Genomic DNA, 21,164 nt, shown 5'->3' with positions numbered 1-21,164 from the left:
CAGTCGTGCTCACTCTTTTTTCCACAGTCACGTGGCCTTCAAACTGATGCGTACCAAATATATTCAAAGTCGACGGTCATATAAGGCGCACATTCAATATTGAAAATTATATGAAAATAATAGGAACCCCAGTTTACTGGCCTCTAGGAAACTGCAAATACATTGATCGGAAAAAGAAAATGTCGCACAAATCACGGGAAGTAGGTGCACTACGTCATGTTCAATATGGCGATATACGGCGGACTGGACGGCGCGATGGCGGAGCACGACGCACCAAAGTTGTGACGGACGAGGGGGTCGCTTATGCGGAACGGTTGTTCGTGGTACCGGCCAACCGATCTTCAAGCGTAGAACATCGAGCGGAAGGTATATAAGTGGGAAGCATTCGGACTACAAACGTGCACGCAATGGGCCTTTGGATGGATGGATGAATGGATGGATGAATACGGCTGAGCCCTTTGGATCGGGCGGTAGCTTACGCCACCTAGCCATTTTGTTTTACCATTAAGATTAGAATATTTAAATGTGAAATCTATATTCACTCCGCAGTGCAAAGAAAGTGAGGCTATGAAACCCCGTTGCCATCAGTGAATAAGAAAATACCTAGTTTTCTCTCGATTTCTGCCACCATTCACTTAATCTTTGCTTGGTAATCTCTACAGTCTTGAAATCCACTCTCCCTTCGCTGTCTCTAAAACCCAATGACTTTATTAAATCTATGTTGTCTTCGGTAGGCATAGGGTGAAGCCCTTTACAGTAGAGTATCAAGTGCTCAGCCGTCTCGTCCTCCTCTCCACAAGCAGTGCACACTGTATCAATTTCCTGGTACTTCACTCTGTATGTTCTGGTTCGCAGAACACCCGTCCTCGCCGCCTCAAACAGCAATGAGCTTCCCCTAGAATTGTCATAAATGCTTTCTTTGGCAATAACTCTTTTGTTTAATCTATAGCTTTCCAGAGCCGTCTTTGTCTGCATTCCCTCTAGCCATCGATCTCTTTCTGTGGCCTTAACTTTCTTCTTAACTGAGACTTGCTCTTCCGTATCTCCGCTATAGCCCAAAAACTTTCCTCTTAATTTCCTAGTGCGCTCTCTCCACTTTGTGTCTACACTCCTCATGTATAAATAGCTGAAAACCTTTCGTGCCCATTGCTCCCCATCCATTTGCCTCAATCTATCTTCAAAATCTATCTTACTCACCGCTTCCCTTTTCCGCAAATGTTGGGCGCCATCTATCGGCAAGCAGGAGAGGCGTTTCTGATGGCCTGCCTTGCTTCCAATTCTGCCCTCTCCAATCTATGTTGGCTGTCTGAACGCGGTCGGGAAATGAGCTCACTGCTCAGCGTTTGTTTTTCTTCTATCCAATACAATCGACGAGGAGATTTGTTTTCAATTAATGCTTTAACTACGGACGACTTCGTCCGTTTGTAAATTTTTTTTATTCTCTCTCTCTCTCCCCGAATGAATGAACGACTGACTTCGCCATGGCATCCGTTGTGACTGACGACACCGTTGAAGCTCTCTTCGACCTATGGGAAAGTACAAACGGTTACATTAAACTAGGATGCATGTCATATGCAGTACCGGCAGTAAATTAAAAAAATATTTGAGACCAAGTTACAGTTAAGGAAAGCCTTTTTTTTTAATTGCAAGCTATTTGTTTAATTTGCTGGAAAATTTTTATTGGCAAGATGTATTCTCATAAATGGGAAAGCTTACTCTAAACCGTCCGGAAAACACCGGCGCCTGAACGTACCAACGTAATTCTCATCAAAAGTTTATTTTAGTTGTCGATTTCACCTTGTGACATTTCAACGCTTAGCTCTATTTCCATTATAAAATGAGACCAACAAACTTGACCGGGTCAACGGCGGACTTGTTCAGCGACTATACTAAATGTCGTTTACGAGCGCCGCTGACCCTGGCGAGTTTGTTGGTCTCGTTTTCTACTGGAAAAAAGCACCACTTTGAAAATTCACAAGGTCAAATTCACCACTAATATACATGTTTAATAAATATCGAAGACTAATACGTGCAGTCACCGATTTCTTAACGAGCCTCGTCAAATGTCACCCCACTTCAGGCTACAGCTGTGTGTGACTGTAACCTGAAAAAAAAACACAAACTCGGCCACACTTTTTTTTCTTTATTTTTAGTTCCGCGCCTGTAGACAATGTTGCAAACTTATTTTTTGTTTACTCGATACATACACGAGTACAGCACATCAAGGCGATTGTTTCCTCTTTCTTATTTAACCACAAGACCAGCAGATGCGGTCGTGGTAGCGATAGATGTGCTCCCATTTTACTTTCTGGGTGTGCACTTAGCAACAAACTGCGCAACATAGCCACTTTACCTCAATGCTTTATAAATATTTGAAAACTGAGGGTTATTCCAATGTTTACAACAACCAAAAAGCAGACAGGCAGTTTGCGTTGCAACGCGAGACCCTCACATTGGTAAACAAAAAAGTGTGCCAGTGAAACGCACTATCCCAGAAACGCTAACTCCGAAGCGCTCGCTCTGCGTGGCACATAAGCGACACGACAGCATACCTAACCAATCTGCTTACTTGTATTCACACACAAATAAAAAATGAAGGAACAAAAACATGAACTTTCCTTGAAGTGGTAACTGCAAACGCGGGAGTGCTTTGAAGGCTGCCTTTACGAGCCGTCCGCATTGTATCGCTGAATCGCCCGAATCCAGAGCTGCCGCTTCGTCGCGTGCAGGCTAGTAGAAGGAAACCCAAAAGAAGCTTAAACCGCGACAACGCTTGCTGTCGTTGCTGCAGCCAACAACGAAACAGCGCTAGGGCCTGTCGGAGAGCTTCGAAACGAGCGACCACCGCTGCCTCCTGCAGTCCCGAGCCGGACGTACCACGCCACCAAAAATGGCGGACTCGTGTCTGCTGCTGCTGCGCATACGCCGTGGAAACCCCGGAAAAGGCCCATTTTATCGCCGTCGTCATCTGCTTCACACGCCGAAAAAGCAGAGAAAAGAAAACGCGGTCGGATGTCGTTACGTGGTTTCCAGCAACTCTCTCCTACTCTACATTTCTCCCTCCTCCTCGGTACAAAGCGTCCACATGTCGCGGCCACTATCTTCCGTGCTCATGTTTCGGTTTCGGTTTCGAGCATCATGAGTTCTCGGGCTTTCTTAGAAAGATACGTGAATCAGTATCAAAATATGGATTGTGTAGTCGTCTAACACTGCCTTAAATCGCCTAGTAAAAACATCTTGTGGGAGGTGTCAGTGTCTATTTGAAGAGCAACCAGTTCAGATATGTGCGTTAGCTGCTTTCACTTCCAGTACAGGGAAGCGGACGCTTAATCGTAACACGGGAATAGATTTTAACGCTGACACCTTGAGCGTAATAGTCATAGGGGCAAATATATGTGAGACCGAAAATCATGGAAGAAGAAAGAGGTGTCGGAACAAAGCCATGAAGGGAAGTGCACTGTACGTCGGGTTGTGGCCCCCGCAAGGAGGCGCAGTCGCGCGTCTCACGGCCTTAAAAAAACGTGTCCGCTAAGAAGGCCGGTTCTACTTATCTTTATGGATATTGGCTGGATTGCCAATCCCCACTTTGAGACCACTGCGCAGTCGCGGCCATTGATCGACAATTTTACGTCACCTACACAGAGCGTTGTCAAGCCTGGAAAGCTACAATCTTTGTCAACTGTCGAACAGTAGCCCCTCGGGAACCTGAGAAAGTTCCGCAAAATCACCGCCCCTCAGGCTCAAGCAAAACTGGAGTGAGTTGACAACACGCGTAGCCTGTGATCAAGTGGCCAGTGATCAACAACAGCTGATTTGGTGCGGAGTGCCCCTTCATATGTATTGCCCCTTCGAAAACGTGCAAACCGATAAAGAATAATTGTTATGGATATGATTGCAGTCCTTCGAGGACGTTCGGTAAGTGTAACGCGCGTAAAACTTGTGGTCGGTTTGCCTTGCTGCATACCCGACCCGGAGGAATAACACGGAGCCAACGGTTTCAACAACAAGAAACTACATTTAATGGGACATGTACGAGACGATTAACATGGTTACCAGCGGCGCCTGAGTCCAGGCAGCGACTCCCCGTGCGCCGCCTCTGATCTGCCTTATCAAGGCGGCGCATCCGATGTGCGCGTGGCTGGCGTGACGTCGCCGCCACGCGGGAAAAGTTCGGCTTGAGCCTCGCAGTCGGGCAACTTGGCTTGGGAGCCGCCAGGGTGCCCACACTTCCCCCCCCTCAAGCTTCGTCCGGCATGTCGATGACGGAGACGTTGTGGGTGTCAGGGGGTGGATGGCGCTGTTGGGCGGACTGACGTTGTAAGTCCGGCCGGCGCCTGCTGGACGAGCGCGGCGGCTGCTGACGAGCGCGGCGGTTCGGTCAGCTCCAGCTTGTCGCTTGTTCGGGATCAGGGCTCCACCAGGTGGCTGCTTTGCCCGTGGTCCTGTAGAGGGTGGCCGCGGTCCACGATGAGACCGGCCGCCGTGTCGTTCAGATGGCGGGTGTGGCGACGGTTTTGTCCATGAGTCAGCTTCGTAGAAAACATGGAAGCAGACGACATGGGACTGAGTTGAGGGCTGAGCCTGACGTTATCTTCAGACCCCTTCCAGAAAGTTTGAAATAACGGATCTGAGGTGGGCACACAATCTTCACCCCCTCTCTTGAAAAGAGGGCAGATCCGTGGAAGTAGAAAACTACCCCCAAAATGCGAAAGAGGCCAAGGAGACAAAAAAAAAAAAAAGTTCCTCTCTCTTTGGTGTCACCGACGTCGCAGGTTATACTGCCGCCTTGGTGGAGACAAGGGGGTTTCCGGATCGGGACTGCCGTCAGTGTCGTTCCGGTCCTGCGAGGAATCTTCGTCTTCTGCTTGGAAAAATCGTTTAAGGTCGGTGACATAAACAGGTCCGGTTTCCTCACTAGACTCACAGTTAACTAGTTTCTAAGTGAGTGGTGAGCACTTTTCACGCACGCGAAACGGACCTTCCCACCTGTTGGCGAGGGAGGCTGCGAAGCCTCGAGCGGCGTCACTCAGTGGGTGAGTACGCCGGAGTACAAATTCTCCCACCTCGAACTGCAAGTCACGTCGCCCCCGGTTGTACTGTTCAGCCGGTATCCACCACCAGAAAAGTCGAGCGTCATGCTTTCGCCTGTAATGAAATCTCGGCCCCAAGATCACAGGTACCACGAGTCCTGGCAGATAAAGAAATCGCTGACGCCGCTTCTTTCTATTAAACCGAATCTGCAGCCTCACGGCTCCTCCAGCTGTTATTGCTGTACCAGAAGCTAGCTGCAAACGGGTTTCGCACTCCCGGAGGCTTATCTTTTTTGCTTTGCAGAGTTCGAAAACGAAATCCCCTATGAGCGAGATAGCGGCCCCGGAATGCAAAAGTGCGGCAATGGGAAAATCGAGCAGAGATATTGTCATGCGCGGTTCAATGATGTTAGGCTCGGGCAGGATTCGACATACCGATGGAATCTGTGCCGCGGCCTGACCGCTCCCAGGGACTGCACCGGCCGTCGGCGAGTGGCTGTCTGGTTTCAGCGTCGCCGGCCGTAGTAGTTTCCCTGGTTGTTTTGGTTCCGGCCCTTTGCCGCCGTCTCGTGCCACCTCTTGTTTGTAGTGTCCAGAAGCCTTGGACACTGCTTTCGGTGATGGCCGGGCTGCTCGCATTCGTAGCAGCAGTCCGACGACAGTTGCCTGCTTAGGCCACCGGCACCGAGGTGCCCGTCGGACCGCCTCCAGTGATCGGATAAGGAACCACTATGGGAGGGCCTCCACCAGGCTTGCGACTGGCTGTTGTGGGGAGGGCTTGTTCCGTTGCGGCGGGGGTCAATGCTGCTGGGCTGCGGGTTTGCGACCGCACCGTGCCAGTTTTCGCCAGCACTTGCAGGAGCAGACTGATGAAGATGGTTCGCTTGGGTGGTGATCTCCGTTGGGCCCCAGCTTGCGATAGGGCACGGCCAACGACCTCCCACCTGTCGTGGCGACCCCCGCCCGAAACCCTCACGGGCCTCGCTGTGACCTCCGGGGACCTCTCGGGGAGAGTTAGGCGAACATACGCTTATCCCGCACGGGAGTTCACCATGCATGCCACGCCAACTCTCCTGGTTGACGTGGTGGGGAAGGGAGGTCTCGTTCGGACAGTCCACTTGCGTGAAGGCCTCGGGGCCCCGCCATGCGCATGCCGGTTCGAGCGCGTACTTGGCTGGTGGCGGCGGCACGTAGTTCCGCTCGGCATGAAGAGCTTCCTCGATGAGGCGGGCGCCCCGGGCTAGCTCTTCAAGGGTCTCAAAGGTGCGGTTGATCAGGTGGACGTGGTACCTGGGGTGACATTGTCTTCTGACCCGAGCTACTCTGTCCGATTCCGGTGACTTCGGGTCCGCTCTCTTGAAGAGCTCTTGCATGGCCCGAACGTACCGGGCCAGACTTTCATCCGGGTGCTGCGTCGCGTAAGCATTCCTGCAAGCACAAAAAAAAAGAAACGCCCCCAAAAACCCAACACAAGCGCGCAAAACAATTGCCGCCAGTCACAAAGACACATTCACAAACACGCCAATACAGCAAACGTGGACGTGACGGAAGTACGAAACAACGATAGGAAACACGGGGAATATGAAAAAGGCTCACCGAAAGAAGAAACCAAGCCCCGTGAAATTCCTGCGAGTGTGTAGCATACCACGGTTGGGCGCCATTGTGGTCGGTTTGCCTTGCTGCATACCCGACCCGGAGGAATAACACGGAGCCAACGGTTTCAACAACAAGAAACTACATTTAATGGGACATGTACGAGACGATTAACATGGTTACCAGCGGCGCCTGAGTCCAGGCAGCGACTCCCCGTGCGCCGCCTCTGATCTGCCTTATCAAGGCGGCGCATCCGATGTGCGCGTGGCTGGCGTGACGTCGCCGCCACGCGGGAAAAGTTCGGCTTGAGCCTCGCAGTCGGGCAACTTTGCTTGGGAGCCGCCAGGGTGCCCACAAACTTAATGCCGAAGCGATCTGTTTGTTGACTGCGGACCTTGGTTCCTAAGTGTTAGTTGTGCACAGAAACTTGGAATATGTCTCCGATTGCAATAATATTAGAGGATCCTAACTATGTACGAGGTGTGTACCATAACTATATTTAGCGGCGTCCTAAAAACAATGCAAGCCAACCAATTGAATCGATGTGCTGTCCTGTTCGATCCACGACCGGCTTGGGGTTTGTGCTGGCTCCAAGGGCGTCGTGCGTCATGAACCACTTCACCAATCACAATTAAAAGGCAGGCCGACCGTTGCAAAGCGCAGTAATTCATTCTCAAATGCGACAAGCGCAGGCCCACTATGCCAGCGTGTTGGGCAATCGACTGTGCAAACCACCTGGAAAGCGATAAGATGAAGACATACCACAAGTAAGTATGGCGTCGTTTGATCACGATATCGTTTCGCTGTAGTACAATCTGTAGGAATCTCTATTTATTATCAAGGTTCCCACGAAGTCCCCAAGGATACACCGATAGTGGGTACGGAACATAAAAGGAAAAACTGGCGGCCATCTGAAAGAAGTTTGATTTGTTCAGATTATTTCGAAGGGAAATGTTTTGACCGAAGTGGAAAAACTGCCCGGCTAAAGCCGGTGCCGTCCCAACCCTTTTCAACCTGACTTAACATCATCTGGACGTAATAAGTCACCCCTTATTTGTTGAAAATGTTCTCTGATTTGAATTTCTTTAGAATATCTGGCCACAAATATCTTCAACTGATTCATCACAGGACAAAAAAAGTTAGCGGAAGTGGAGATGTGCAATCAGGTGATTGATGTAGTAGAGTAAGCACTTGCAATGTGCCTATTTCACTACACCAATATGAATGGATATGTTACATCTTCGTCAATTTCATGGCTTTGCATAGTATAAGTAACAAGTTGAACCAATAAAAATGACTCCACTCTTTCTGCGGCTGCCTCACACAAGTTTTAAATAAAAAATTAAAGATCGAAATCTGTTTTGTTGAACATAGGCACGAAACCATTTTGAAGGTTTTCCGAACTATTGCTGGTTGTACTATAAATTCGCAATTCAGCTTGTTTCAATGATCTCTAGCTGCTGAGAAGAGCTTGATTCAGTCTCAAGCCTTAAAAAATATTCCAAAGATGAGATAATTGAATTGATTGTGAAAACCCCTAAAGACACTGAAGTAATAGACACAAGATGTTCCACCCACCCCCTCTATTTGCTGAACTTGTAGTTTTTTCCTGAAAGATTCCATACTGCACAATTTCTTTTCTTCTGATAAATAAGAACACGGCATGATCATGCATGCTAAGTCAAATTACAATGGGCAGTAAAAGAAATTCATTTTGTGGGTTTTCTTAGCAACCACAGGCAGAAAGGCCTCCAAGCATAACACAAGATGACAACAGTGCTGGCCCCAGTAATCCTGCCTGTGACACCAGCGATGCCCAATCATCCAAGTCGACAGCGTCAGACAATACCTATGCCTTTGAAAGTCCACGCACCTCAAAGCACAAGAATGACAAGATTGTCTGACAGGCGGAAGAACTCACAAAAGAAACCGAAATACTCGAAAGAAGTGACAAAGTGGCTGAAACAAAAGGTTTTCCAGGCGGAAGACATTCTCCCGATCTTGAGGGAGCACTGACTTGTCAGCAATTATGGAATCACTGTTCTTCGTCGGTCACTTTCTGGTGTCCTAGTGGAACTGTTTTTCTGAATACTAAAAAACTTGAAAGGAGAAGTGACAAGGGAACTATACTCAGCTCAGCTGAGGGCTTTCACCCTTACATTGAAGTTTTATTCTACGAAAGCGTACGAGTATGTGCAGAACACGTTCAACCAGGCACTCCCCCATGTATCATCGATCCGGGCATGGTACAGCTCCATTGACGCTGAACCTGGATTCACCTCCATAACATTCCAGTCCCTGTGACTCACTGTCCAAGAAAATGAAAAGGAAGGAGGGAGAGTGCTCCGTGGCATGCCCATGGACGAGATGAGCATTCAAAGCATTCTGCGTGAGACGGCAAGAAATTTAGAGGAGTTGTAGACGTTGGGACTGAAGCAGATGACAAAGAAAGTCAACCCGTTCGCCACAGAAGCCCTTGTCTTAATAGTCGTAGCTCTGAACGACCTCTTTAACGTACCTTGTGGGTACTCCTTGATCCATGGCATAAGAGCAGACGAGATGGCCAACTTGGTAGACCTATTTCTATTGAAGCTACAGTACATCGATGTTGTCGTCTGCTCCCTTACATGCGACGGCCTCCTGTCGGATTGGACCGTTCCAAACATTAGGGGTAAAACTGGGAGATCCCCGGAAGACATGAAGCCCTGGAGTTTAAATCCTTCCAACTGCAACTAGAGAATCTTTATTATCTTTGACATTCGCCACATGTTCATATTGCTTCGCAATGCGCTCGCATCTCTACAGGTGATCAAGGATCTCGACGAACATTCGATCACGTGGCTCTACATACTGAAGTTAAACAAAATTAAAAAATAAGACGGTTTCAGTGTCGGCAACAAGCTGCGACCAGCCCATGTGGAGTAGAGAAACTAAGATATGAAGGTGAGACATGCAGCGCAGGCAATCAGCTCAATCGTTGCCGATGCTTGGGTCTTTAGCAACCTTGACCTTAACGGGGACCTGCAACGACTTCTGACTGTTTTTTTTTTTTTTTAAGCTTCACCGAACCTGAGCGCACTAAACACAGTAATTTAGTGAAACGTTTTTTTTTTTTCCTTCTCGAAACTCGCTTGATTCGAAGAGTTACTGGCAAATTAAAATTACAACAGCAAGCAAAAAATAATCTCTTTCATGCGTGGGTGGCTAATGGTACAGGCGAAGCGACTAGCTAGTCGGCTGCGGCTTACGTCGATGGTCGCTTCTCCTGCAGTCGGATACGCGTCAACGGCTCGTTGCTTGCTTAAGCCCCCCCCCCCCCCCCCCCCCCCCCCCCCCCCCGCGCTTACCGGCATGAATTTACCGAGTCTGTCGGAGTTGGAGCTCCGAATCCTCAATTGATGTGCGGAGCTCGGAATAGTACCGTACGAGGGCGCTCGTCGTAAGCTTCCGGAGCTCGCTAGCGAAGCCTCTCGGCCCAACTCGACGACGCTCAGGTTCTGGGCAAGTTCCGGGTGGGTCCCATGTGGCGCGAGACCACAGGAAACAAATTCCTACTTTCACTTCTTGCAAAATGTGCCGCCGGCGTCGCGCGTCGTCTGCTAGGATCCGGAAAGGGGGGGGGGGGGAGGGGGGGGGGGGGGCCTGCACCGGCCTGGGCCGCCTCTTTCACCGCTTGGTGGGGGGTATATCGACGGGTCATCGCGCGTTCTTTCTTTTTTCCGTACTTTCTGAACTGCATTTGTTTCTTTTATCAACTAAACTACTGAACAAATATAAGTTTTAGAAATAATTAAATCGTTTTGCGCCACTTATTTTTGGTATTTAGACAAAAAAAAAGAAGCTTTTAGTGGATCTGACAAGTCGTAAGGCAGGAGCCGACCGGGACCGACGACGTCACGAATTCGTCAAGTGCCACGCACATTCGGCACCACGGGGCGTCTCCGTAGGAGGAGGAGGTTTCCGAATTGTCGTAAAAATATGACGCACTTATAATTAGGGACTTTCTGCTTGCCGGGTTGCCCGAACCACAGGAGATGTGGAGACAGCAAAAAAACGAAAGACGTTTACAACACCCTATAACGCCGAATTAGAGCGCAGCTTTTGAGGAGGAGGAGGGAAGGGTATACCCCCTCCCTCCTCCTCATCCTCCTTGATACTCCTCCTCGCCTCTTCCCTTCTCGTCTTCCCCTCCTCCTTCCTCCTCCACCTCCTGCCCTCCCCTCCTCCTCCTCTACCTTCGCGCGCGTTGCATCATGGGAAATATCTCATAATGCACCGCGCGGGACCATTGCGACGTCGCTCGTGACGTCACGTGTTACGCGCTTTGCATTATGGGGCATTTCCCGTAATGCACCGCGCAGTTACGCTGACGGCGACGGCGACACCGCTCAAGCCAGAAACGGGCGCCTAAGTGCTGCGCTTTAAAAGGTAGACGCATAAATAGGATTGCGGACCCCTTTAAGACCCCCCCCCCCCCCCCCCCCCTCTGCCGGCAGCCAGGCGGCAGCGAAGATGATCAGAAACTCCGACAAGCTGTTCGACACAATGAATTCGAGGAACCCCTTGTGCCAAGATCTTCAAAGCACTCTATGGATGAGCACAGATATCCTATGGAAGCTCTTCTCCGAAGAAGCAGCCAACTACATCCTCACTTTGAAGGTCGTCATTGGCCGGCCACTCCATCTAATCAACAGGAGGACCACTATCCTGGGATTTCTTCTGGCCAGAAAAAGCTTCGAGGGTCTTTGCGATGGATTGTCTGGTGGTCAAGAACCCCTCATGAGGTACCTGCTCACCTACAACCAGGACCACCTTGAGCTATTCTTCAGCGCCATCAGAAGCAAGGGTGGCCGGAATGATGTACCCGACGGCTCTGCAATTTAGGGCTGCCTGCAAAAATCTCCTTGAGGTGTCGCAAGGTGCAACAGGCAAGTTGGAACTGCTTGATGCATGATCAGACTAGCATCCTTCCCATGACCACGAGGGAAGATCAACGTGAAGAAACGCACCATGACGTTCCTTTAAACGACCAGCCAGCAGCCCGCCATTTGGGATGATCGTCTCCTCTAGGGAAGACGACCACGAATACGTGGATGTTGCAAACATCATGAGTCTGTCCCTGTACGTGGAGAAGGTCGTAGATTACATCGCTGGCTACGTTGTCCGCATGTGGCAATACAAATGTAACCTGCCCAGACTGCCTGACAGCCTTGCAGGAGCAAAGACGGATTGGCAGCCTGTTTCTGAGAACACGAAAATCGAGACGGTCTGCTCGTACCTTATCAAGTTTGGGTGCCATCTGCAAAAGTGTAAAGAAGGGCCTAAGGAGGCTGGAGGCCGGCAAGGGAGTTTCAAAAGGCCTGATCGAACGACTCCGCCTACAAGTTGGCATCTTGTAAGCCACTCCACACAAGCTTGCCGACGAACAGTCCCAATATTTCAGAGGTATTCATGATCACATATCCAACACCAACCCAGACGAGAACCACATAATTCGACTAACCAAGCTCACGGCTTTATGCCGGCTTCGCACATTCTAATTGTGATTTTGCTGGGCCAGTGAAGTTTTATTAGGACTCATTTATTACATTCTTATTAGAGCCACTAAATAAGCTACGCTTCAGAGCAACAACACTTCAGTTCCCCTGGTGCTAAAAATAATTGTTGCCAGTCATCTCGGAAGCTTCATATGAAATTGTAGGAAGCCCTTTTTTGTTTTGAATAAATTTTAACCCAGTGGGGCGCGAGAACGAACCGGTGTCGCCAGAGCTTCCTGACGCCCTATCTAAAGCTCGGAATATTGGTATTTTCAAATTTTACTAAAGTTTCCGAATTTATTTGAATGTTCGAATAGTAACGATTGCCCATTTCTGTCCGCTCCGCGCTAAACACCAAAATGACGGCGCTCACAAGAAAACTTAGGAATGCGGAGTGCCAATACTTTAAGCTTAGCTTATTGAGCGGCTCTAGTTCTTCTTACACGCAAGAAGTGCTCGTACCTTATTGCCCGGTACCGCTCATTGCTATGCGACCTGCACAAATCGTACTGTTTTTTCAAACTATGAAATGCTTCCCGAGATCCATTACTCCATGCTTTCAGCGTGACTGCCGGCGTTTGTGCCTGCCCCTGCATGAGCGGCCAATTGAACAGATCCGCAAAGAGCCTCCTTCCAGAACTCTCTGTAGACTACCAACATCTCATTGAACACTAAAAGTAGCTGCCGAAAGAAGGTCGTAAATTCAACCTTTTTGTTTTGATTGTTACAGCGGCACGAGTGAGGGCGTCCGTCAGTGCCGTGACATCGTGCCCGCAGCCCTACTTCCCCCTACTACTTTAAGCTGCAACGGAGTGGTGACAATTCAAATTCCAAACCTGATTGAGGCTCTGGAACCAGAACTTGTACCACAGCCCTCAGGGTCTACAAGTGACGGAGTCAATTGGAGGAGAAACACCGCTCAGGGTACACCTTGAGGCGCGTCACACTCACGAAAGTCACCCCAGAAGATTGCAATCATATCCATAATATCGATACTTGATTGCTGTCTACGATTTCAATTTCCAGAAAACATTTCACAGCAAACATCGCGTCGAATCGACTGTTATTTATTTCCGAATACTGGCTCACTGGCAACGTGACCTGTCGCCTCAATCCAGTTTTGCTCGAGCCTGAGGTGCTGTAGTTTTCTGAAACTTTCTCAGGATCGCGAAGGGATATTGTTCGACAGTTTACGTAATGTTCCACGAAACTACTTCGACAAACGACGGTGGCTAAGAAAATGAGCTCTGCAGATGGTATTTTACAGGCTTGACAACGCTCTATGTATGTGACGTAAGATGGCCAACCCGTGGCTCCATTAGCGGATGAGCGATCAGCAATCCAGGGTGGTTCCTCGAAGGATAGATGGATTGATGGTCACGACTAAACCCTTTAAAATTGGCGGCGGCTTGAGCTAAGTACCCAAAGCTTCTAATTCAAATTAACTAATTTCTGATTAAAGTCGTAATCAATGGAGAAGGGCAAAATAATCTCATATTGCTGCTAAACACAAATGTTCATCTACCATTCTCTACGAAACTTCATTCTACCTCGACTTATGCCACCAGCCCGATAACCTGTGCTTGGTGATCTCCGCTTTCCCAGTGTCTATTTTTCTGTCGCTGCCTGTAAAGCCTAAAGCCTTCACTAATTCAGTATCGCCTTGAACAACAGCAGAATGAAGCCCTATACAGAAAAGTATTGTGTGTTCCGACGTCTCCTTTTCCTCCCCACATTCGTCACATCCCTATCGATGTCCTGATATTTCCCTCTTTACACCCTAGTCAGAAATGTTCCTTCCCGTCCTCGAACATCAACGAGCTTCCCCTGGAATTATCATAGATACTTTCCTTGGCAATACGCATCTTACATTTTCTACCAATCTCCAGAGCGATTTAATCTGTATACCCACTTGCCATATTTCCCTCTCCGCTGTTTTAACTACATTCTGAACTGTGATTTTCTGATCTCGGACCTCATTGGCCAAAAATTTCGACCTCAGTTTTTTGTTCGCTTTTTCCTCTTTGTAAACGCCCTTCATATACAAATAGCCAAAACCTCTGCGTTCAGCGTTCCTGCTCCATGTACGTTAGTATCTCTTAAAATATATCTTACTGCTAGTTTCCCTGCCTGATTCGGTGTTTGACCATCCGCTCCCAATGCCAGTCTACCCACACCGCGTTGCTTTACTTCTAACCTTGCTTGAATATCAGGATTCATACACAGAATTGCATTGCCAAAAGTTATACTTGGCACCATAAGCCCTTGTGTTACTGCGCCTGTCCTACTGCGCCATCTCTCGGAGTCATTCACAAATGGAACGAAACTTAAAGGGACAATGAAGGCAATTTCGAAGATCTTTTTGGCGATTGAATTGGGTTCAAGGCACGTCTCAGGCCACGTTGCCCAAATTTCAGCCGAAACCGGCGCTTGTGTGCCACGCAAATCAATTAAACAGCCGCGGTAATAATCGTACCGGGATCGACTGGGGCGATGCCCCAAGAGTTGCGGGAGAAGCCAGGAGAAGCGGAGCTCACGTGACCGATGCGGGGCCAAGGAGCGCGACGTCACAAGAGACGCGTCAGCGATTGGTCGAAACGAGAGACGTGCCCTCGGTCACGTTTTGGTTCGCGATTTTTAGAAATACTGTTCTAATTTCCGCTGGAATAACCATCAAAAGTATAAATCGGATCGGAAATGATTACCAAACCGTAAATAAAGCAGCATCATTGTTTTTTTCTTTGCTACGCTGGACGTGAAACCGGCAACGAGCAACTATGGGCTAACAAAATAAAATTAAAAAAAAACACGGTACTCGAAAGATTTTGCAAAATGGTAGCTGTAGATGGCTGTTCGAACGGTCGACTGAAGACCAGTATTCGTTCGGGCGACGCTAGTTTTCATGTGTGGGTTGCTGTTCGTGTTCTTTGACGACGAAAAGAGGACGTCCGCGGAGGAACCGGATCCCGGAACGGCGGGATCGCTGCCGCTTTCCCTTCGGCATCTCCTCCGCGTCCGTCCTTCGGCATGCGGGCCGCTCGTTGCCGGCTGGGCGGCCTCCGTCGGGTGATGGCAGCGGCCGCCACACACGTACTCCCGTTCCGTTGGTGTTCGGTCACTGAACGGAGGCTCGAACTCGCTCGCGAGAGCGGCATTCGTCCATGTTGACAGAGTCGGCGCAACTAGAGTGCCTCAATGACCTTCTGTTTAGAGTGATGCCACCCTTTGTAGTACGCGATGCCGACAGCGCGCGCTCACGGGGAAAATACAAAGAAATTGACGAAAACAAAATGTCGCCATAGCACAGCCAGCGCCACAGACGCGTGCAGGGACACGCTCTTTCACGCGCTTCTGAACAAAAAATAAATGTAAAAGTGGGAACAAAATGGCCAGATGTCTCCACCCTAAGCAAAGCGCACATGAAGGCACCCTAGGCGCAACGACCGCGCCACCGCGCTGCTATAACCCACCGCGGTAACCAGAGTCTCGATCTCCTAAATACTACCGATACCGACTATTCACACTTGACGTCACTCCCTAGGTCACCTCCGTTTTCGGAGGCCCAGAAATGAGACTAGAGATGGTTCAGTTTCGGTTTCTTTACTTCTTTCGTAGGCACAGGAATACGCGTCATAAATGTCTACAAAAAATTGGGCGGCATGCTATGTTCCCAAGAGGCATTAAAACACCATTTAAAAAAATAAATAAAATCGTCTTCATTGTCCCTTTAAACACCCTTCCTCCGTGGGCTCCACCCCGTTCAGACACCTCTCTATACATCCACTGTTACAAAGATATGGCAGAGGTGTAATTAGATATGAAGAGGGCATATAACTAAATACTAGCGCGAAGACATGCACCAGCATGAACAAATGCCAAAATACGCCAAGAGTAGGCCTAGTGTTGGTCCCCTTCAACTATGTTTTCACTGTTTATAATTAGGGACCGCCGGTTGGCGCGAATGCCTTGCAGCGTATGAGGCGTACATATGCGAACTGATAAATAGATTAATGCGGTCGAACACCCCGATGTGAGCATCAAGTAGCTCCATATTGATTTTAATTTCGACGCCATAATACAACTTTGTTGCGAAAATATTTCGTTTAAGCCTTTTAACAGGGATGTGACGCAAAATATCGGACAATAATTTTTTACTTTAAATATCTGGACTTGTAAACCGGATCAACATTGTCTTTTAAGTCCAAGTTCTTTTTGTTTTGCTTGAGTTTTTTGAAAGGAAGAAGGCTGCTTTTAAGATACCACAATTTTGACCAATTGGGCTGAAATGTCTTTACTAGACATCTCTTAGCACCAGATGGAAGCCCCAGATAGCCCCAGATGGAAGACCGATTGCAAAAGTAGGTCTAAATGCTGACAAACAGCAAGCGTAAATACCTGTGATTACATTAATTGCTGAAATTATACACTTATTCTTCCTTTGCTGCGTTGGTCAAAATATTTCTTCTCACCCACAATGTCCTTGCCTCTGCAGTTAACCCTTCACAAGTGCTATTATTCGAGTCCACATTGACGCACTCCGTAAGCCAGCCTTTTTCTGCACCTTTTGGTCCTCAATGCATCAAAATAAAAAGACTCCGAGGAAGTCTACATACACCCTAACCACTGGCCGAAATGGCAGCATTTGAGCTACGTTTAAAGATATGCACAGATATCAAGACTGTGCTTAGAGTTGGCATAAGGAGGATCTTTAAACTGGAGTGGCCATTTCGGACGCAATTATTTTATAGGATCTTAATAAAGACATATATCAAACGTATCCTCGGTGATACGAAACCGTTTTTTACTATTTTTATAACTGTCAGTTTCTAAAATGCCTCCTCGACATTTACCGCATAAGCTCTATGCTGTCTTTGCATCGGGGTGGCTGCGCCTTTACACTCGAAAGTAAAAAGCTGCAATGTTGAACGCCCCAATGGCTAAAGGAAATGCGAGCGGGAAAAACCAGAGGTGCAACATTGCGAAGCTCGGCGGATTTCATGTACTCACGAAATTCTGATTCATGCTTGAATCTCGTTATTGGCCCTGGCAGGAAGTTCAAACGGCGGCAATATATTAAAATTTGTTTCCCTTTTCAGACAGTTCGAACAAGCCGTACCCCATCTTCATGGGACAGCGGTTTTGGCACACAAAACGCAGTCACGCAGGAAAACACAAATTTAACACAAAAGACAGGCCCGAACAGCACTGCTAGAGGACTGTGTTTATTGTTGAAACCTTTACAAGCACCAAAGACCGATGCCGTAAAAAAGGTGATAACTTTACAAAGGAGTATGTCTTGAAGTAACAAAATTACGACCCCCCCCCCCCCCCCCCGCACACACAACACAAAACATATTTGTGTTTTTCAAATACTGACCGCAACCGGAAAACATCTCGTATATATGTATATGTATAAGAAAAAAGTCCATGAGGCATGGGTTCTAGTGAAGCCTTGGCACTTCTTTTTCTCTTGAAACAACTTGAAAGTAAGAAGGTCAGAGGCAGTTATGCTTTAATATCGTAATAGTTTTATTCCCGGCAGCCAGTAAGCACCTTTTTATTAGATAATTAAAATCATAATAGTTGCCTGGAGTATTGTTAGTATTTGTAAATTTAACCCTATATTAAACATCATTCATTGTGGCATGTCGTGTTGGGAAACTTTAAGTAATTCAAGCCGAATTTAATGGCTTTAACGGTAGAAATCTTTAGAAACAGTCGGATTTTTATGTACGCAAGCTTCAAGTGAAATTACAAGGCATAACTAACCTAGCTGTGTTGAACGAATTCCTGGCATTCTGAAACAACAACCTGATGCTAGAAAGTGAAGTTGCTTCTACTCTTCTTTACATATAGAAATAGTTGGAGTTACACACACACACAAAAAAAACTATTTTTTCAAGTCTGCCACTAAGAAAATCTTTAAGCAAAGTTATGGTACTCTAAGTTGAAGCAAAGGAATTTGAGATTTGTTTTATATTTAATAAAACAGTAACGTAAATCCGACTCTTCAAAAAGCAATTGTATTACGTGCATGAGTACCGTATACTAACAAGGCCTCAAACGCATATTAAAAACGAGTTAGATTAGATATTCCACCAGTCTCAAGTCGAAAGGCACAGTGAATGTCGTGCTCCCTTATGGTGCAGGCGGCTCACTCTAACCAGCTAACCAACCGCACTAACTCCCAGTTCGTTCGGTTTGTAGAGAGTTTCAAATATTCTAGACCGGGCCAAACGAATTTTTTCATGCCGCGCATCAGTCACTTAAGGGGCTGAAGTTTGGCCTCGATCTTAGGTCGAAATGTTAATTTATTCTATCCAACGTATATGATAAATAGATTGTCTGGTTTGAACCTAAAGTAACCCAACATAGTCATGTTCCCAGCTCCAAGGTCTACCTCCGTTCGTCGCGCCATCTATCATGGCTGTGATTGTTTTTGTCTAATATACGCGTGAATGTAGAAGTTTACAAAAAGACAAAGTATAAGGAAGGTTTGCGTGCAGCCCAGGTATACTAGGTATCTTGGGAAGCCGCAGTCCACGAAGATTGGTATAGATAGGTGGATGATGATGATGACAAACTGAAAAATCTGGAGCCTGGTGAGGTACTTTTTCCACCAAAGGTACCTTCGTACACTAGGTCCCAGTGTGACTAGAAAGTAATACGTGTACATGATGATGTGCACGGATACATTGAGGGCCAGTCCGAAGGCGACCTGTCCCTCTGGAGCAAACAGACACCAGAACCAGAGGTTCAGCGTAACTATGGTATGGTGGATGACATGCAGATGCGTAACGTGGGTGAACTTCTTGCGGAGGACGAAGAACACCGTGTCCATGAGGTCTGAGTAGCGAATGGACACGAAGATCCAGCCGCTTTCGTAGTACTTGACCAGCTGCTCGTCCATGTGTCCGGTAATTCCTTGGCACCAGAGACTGTAGTGACCTCCTGGTAGGTACGTTTTCGTTAGGAGGAGATAGAGAAATCTTATATTGGCGGCCACCATGACGACGTTGTGGAAGCGGATCAGGTTTGTGATCTCGAACGGCTTCCTCTTCTTCATCCATCTGGGGCCGGCTACTTTGACGAAGTACAGGTAGACGAAAATGAGCGGGAAGACGAAAAGGGGGTTCATGACTATAGGATAGTTTCTGGTCCTCGGGTCACCCATCTGTTGCAATTCGCTGAAGAACGTGATCGGATTCATTATCATATTCGTCTTTGCCGTTGTCCGTAGAACCGCAGAGTGCCTGTATTAACACACAGCAATCAATAGGTGGACACGCTAGTCAAAGCTCCCCTAATTCTAAGACCCAACAATATTAGGGCTCAAGCTTTATAGAACTATTAATGTATTTAACGTGTCCAGAAAGCGTCACAACCTTTACTTTAACGCACTTCTATCTTGTGTAGCAAGTTATTATATTAAAGGCGACCGTTTTCGCTTGTAACTTCCTTTTTGCTTTCAGATCAAGGTAATACAAAATGGTGTTAAGCAAAATCATGTCTTTCTGGAGAATTGATGATATATATTCTCAACCCACTTCCACATTTATATGATTTTAAGCAAAATCCTGTCTTTCTGAAGAATTGGTGATACATATTCTCAACCCTCTAGCATATTTATATTTTAACAACAGTCGATGCTTTAATTCGAGATACAAAATCTTATGTTCTGGTGTCTTGCCAGCGATTCTTCCCATGAAGCTCCGAAGACAGTGTATAAGTTTGCAGATCTTCAGCCACCGAACAATTACACAAGGCAGGCACCTCTACAGCTCTAGACATATATATATATAACATCCTAAAAGGGCGTCGTAACTCTCTGAGAGTTCCTTCAGGGAACTGAGATGCCAAAGTGAGGAAAACATTTCATTACGTGGAGTTGGTGTTGGCGGCAACGCGTTACATGTAACGGCCTTACCGGTAACGCGTAACACTTTTCTGCAACGTAATAACGTACTCATTACGTTTTCGAAATAGTAATGCATAACTTATGTTACTTATTTAGAGTAACGGGTAACGGTTACGTGACTCAATACAACTTTTTTAAAACTTAAAAAAATACACATATTTTTTTTTTAATTTGTAGGCGCCAAGTCATGAACTCTTGTACTCATGCGACATATCTTCACAAATGTTTCTTCCTTGGTAGAATCAAGAGAAACATAAATTAGGTGGAATAAAAAAATGCAATTATACTAAGTTTCTACATGAACAAAGGTTTCTTAAAATACGGCGTGTATACATATCTGTAACGTAAATACAGTAAATTTGTAATTCATAAATAAAAACTAGCGTACAAGTAATCCGTGCTAGTTTTTATATGTAACAGTAGCAGTAACACCTTCCTTTAATTTTGATGTAATCTGGATCGTAACGCGTTTATTTTATTCGACAGTAACGAGCCACGTATTTGGTTACCTTTTTTCTGTAACGCCTACCACACTGCCATGATTGCACCTAAAGGCAGCTTGAGAAAGGTGGAGAACAGTTGTTGCTGCTGGGCACCATAATACGTCAAATCAAACTACTTGCTAGCTATACGAGTTTTGGAAAACAAAAAGTCGTTACCTTTGCATCACGGAATTATATTTTTTTCTTTATAAGGTTTAACCAGAACAAACTGACGAGAAAATAGTTTGACTTACACGTCAGCCAATTTCGAACTCCCAGCTGTCAGGAACAAGACCGTTGCTGCTTCGGCAAGTGCGTGTTTTGTTTACGTGCGGACAATAAACTCAATGCATTGAATCAAGGTGACAAAAAGTGTCGCCAACCGACCGAGCGCGCTGCAAGGCGTGCAAAAGACGAGGTCCCCGTAATGTATGATAACAGCAGAGCAGGTGGCACCATTCTCCAGATAGCAGACTCTGGGGGAACACTTCTCCGAAGCACGTCATTCCTTTTACCGCGTCAATAGCGCCTGCGTCGACAAGGAACTCATCCCCTGGAGATCCTCGAATTAAGCACGTTGTAAACGAATATTCTATGTGGAATC

General features: G+C 47.2%; 1 protein-coding gene across 1 annotated transcript; it reads right to left on the bottom strand.

Annotated features, from left to right (window-relative positions):
* Positions 1-18,581: 18,581 nt before the first annotated feature.
* Positions 18,582-19,376, bottom strand: LOC121833321 (elongation of very long chain fatty acids protein AAEL008004-like). Its single transcript, XM_042286514.1, has one exon. It carries the CDS (start codon positions 19,374-19,376, stop codon positions 18,582-18,584), a length of 795 nt encoding a protein of 264 aa, XP_042142448.1.
* Positions 19,377-21,164: the final 1,788 nt, after the last annotated feature.

The sequence above is a fragment of the Ixodes scapularis genome, unplaced genomic scaffold, assembly GCF_016920785.2.
Source record: "Ixodes scapularis isolate PalLabHiFi unplaced genomic scaffold, ASM1692078v2 PGA_scaffold7__128_contigs__length_106722199, whole genome shotgun sequence".
Lineage (NCBI taxonomy): Eukaryota > Metazoa > Arthropoda > Arachnida > Ixodida > Ixodidae > Ixodes > Ixodes scapularis.
Note: the sequence above shows the minus strand (reverse complement) of the source record. Positions and strands in the feature narration are given on the sequence as shown.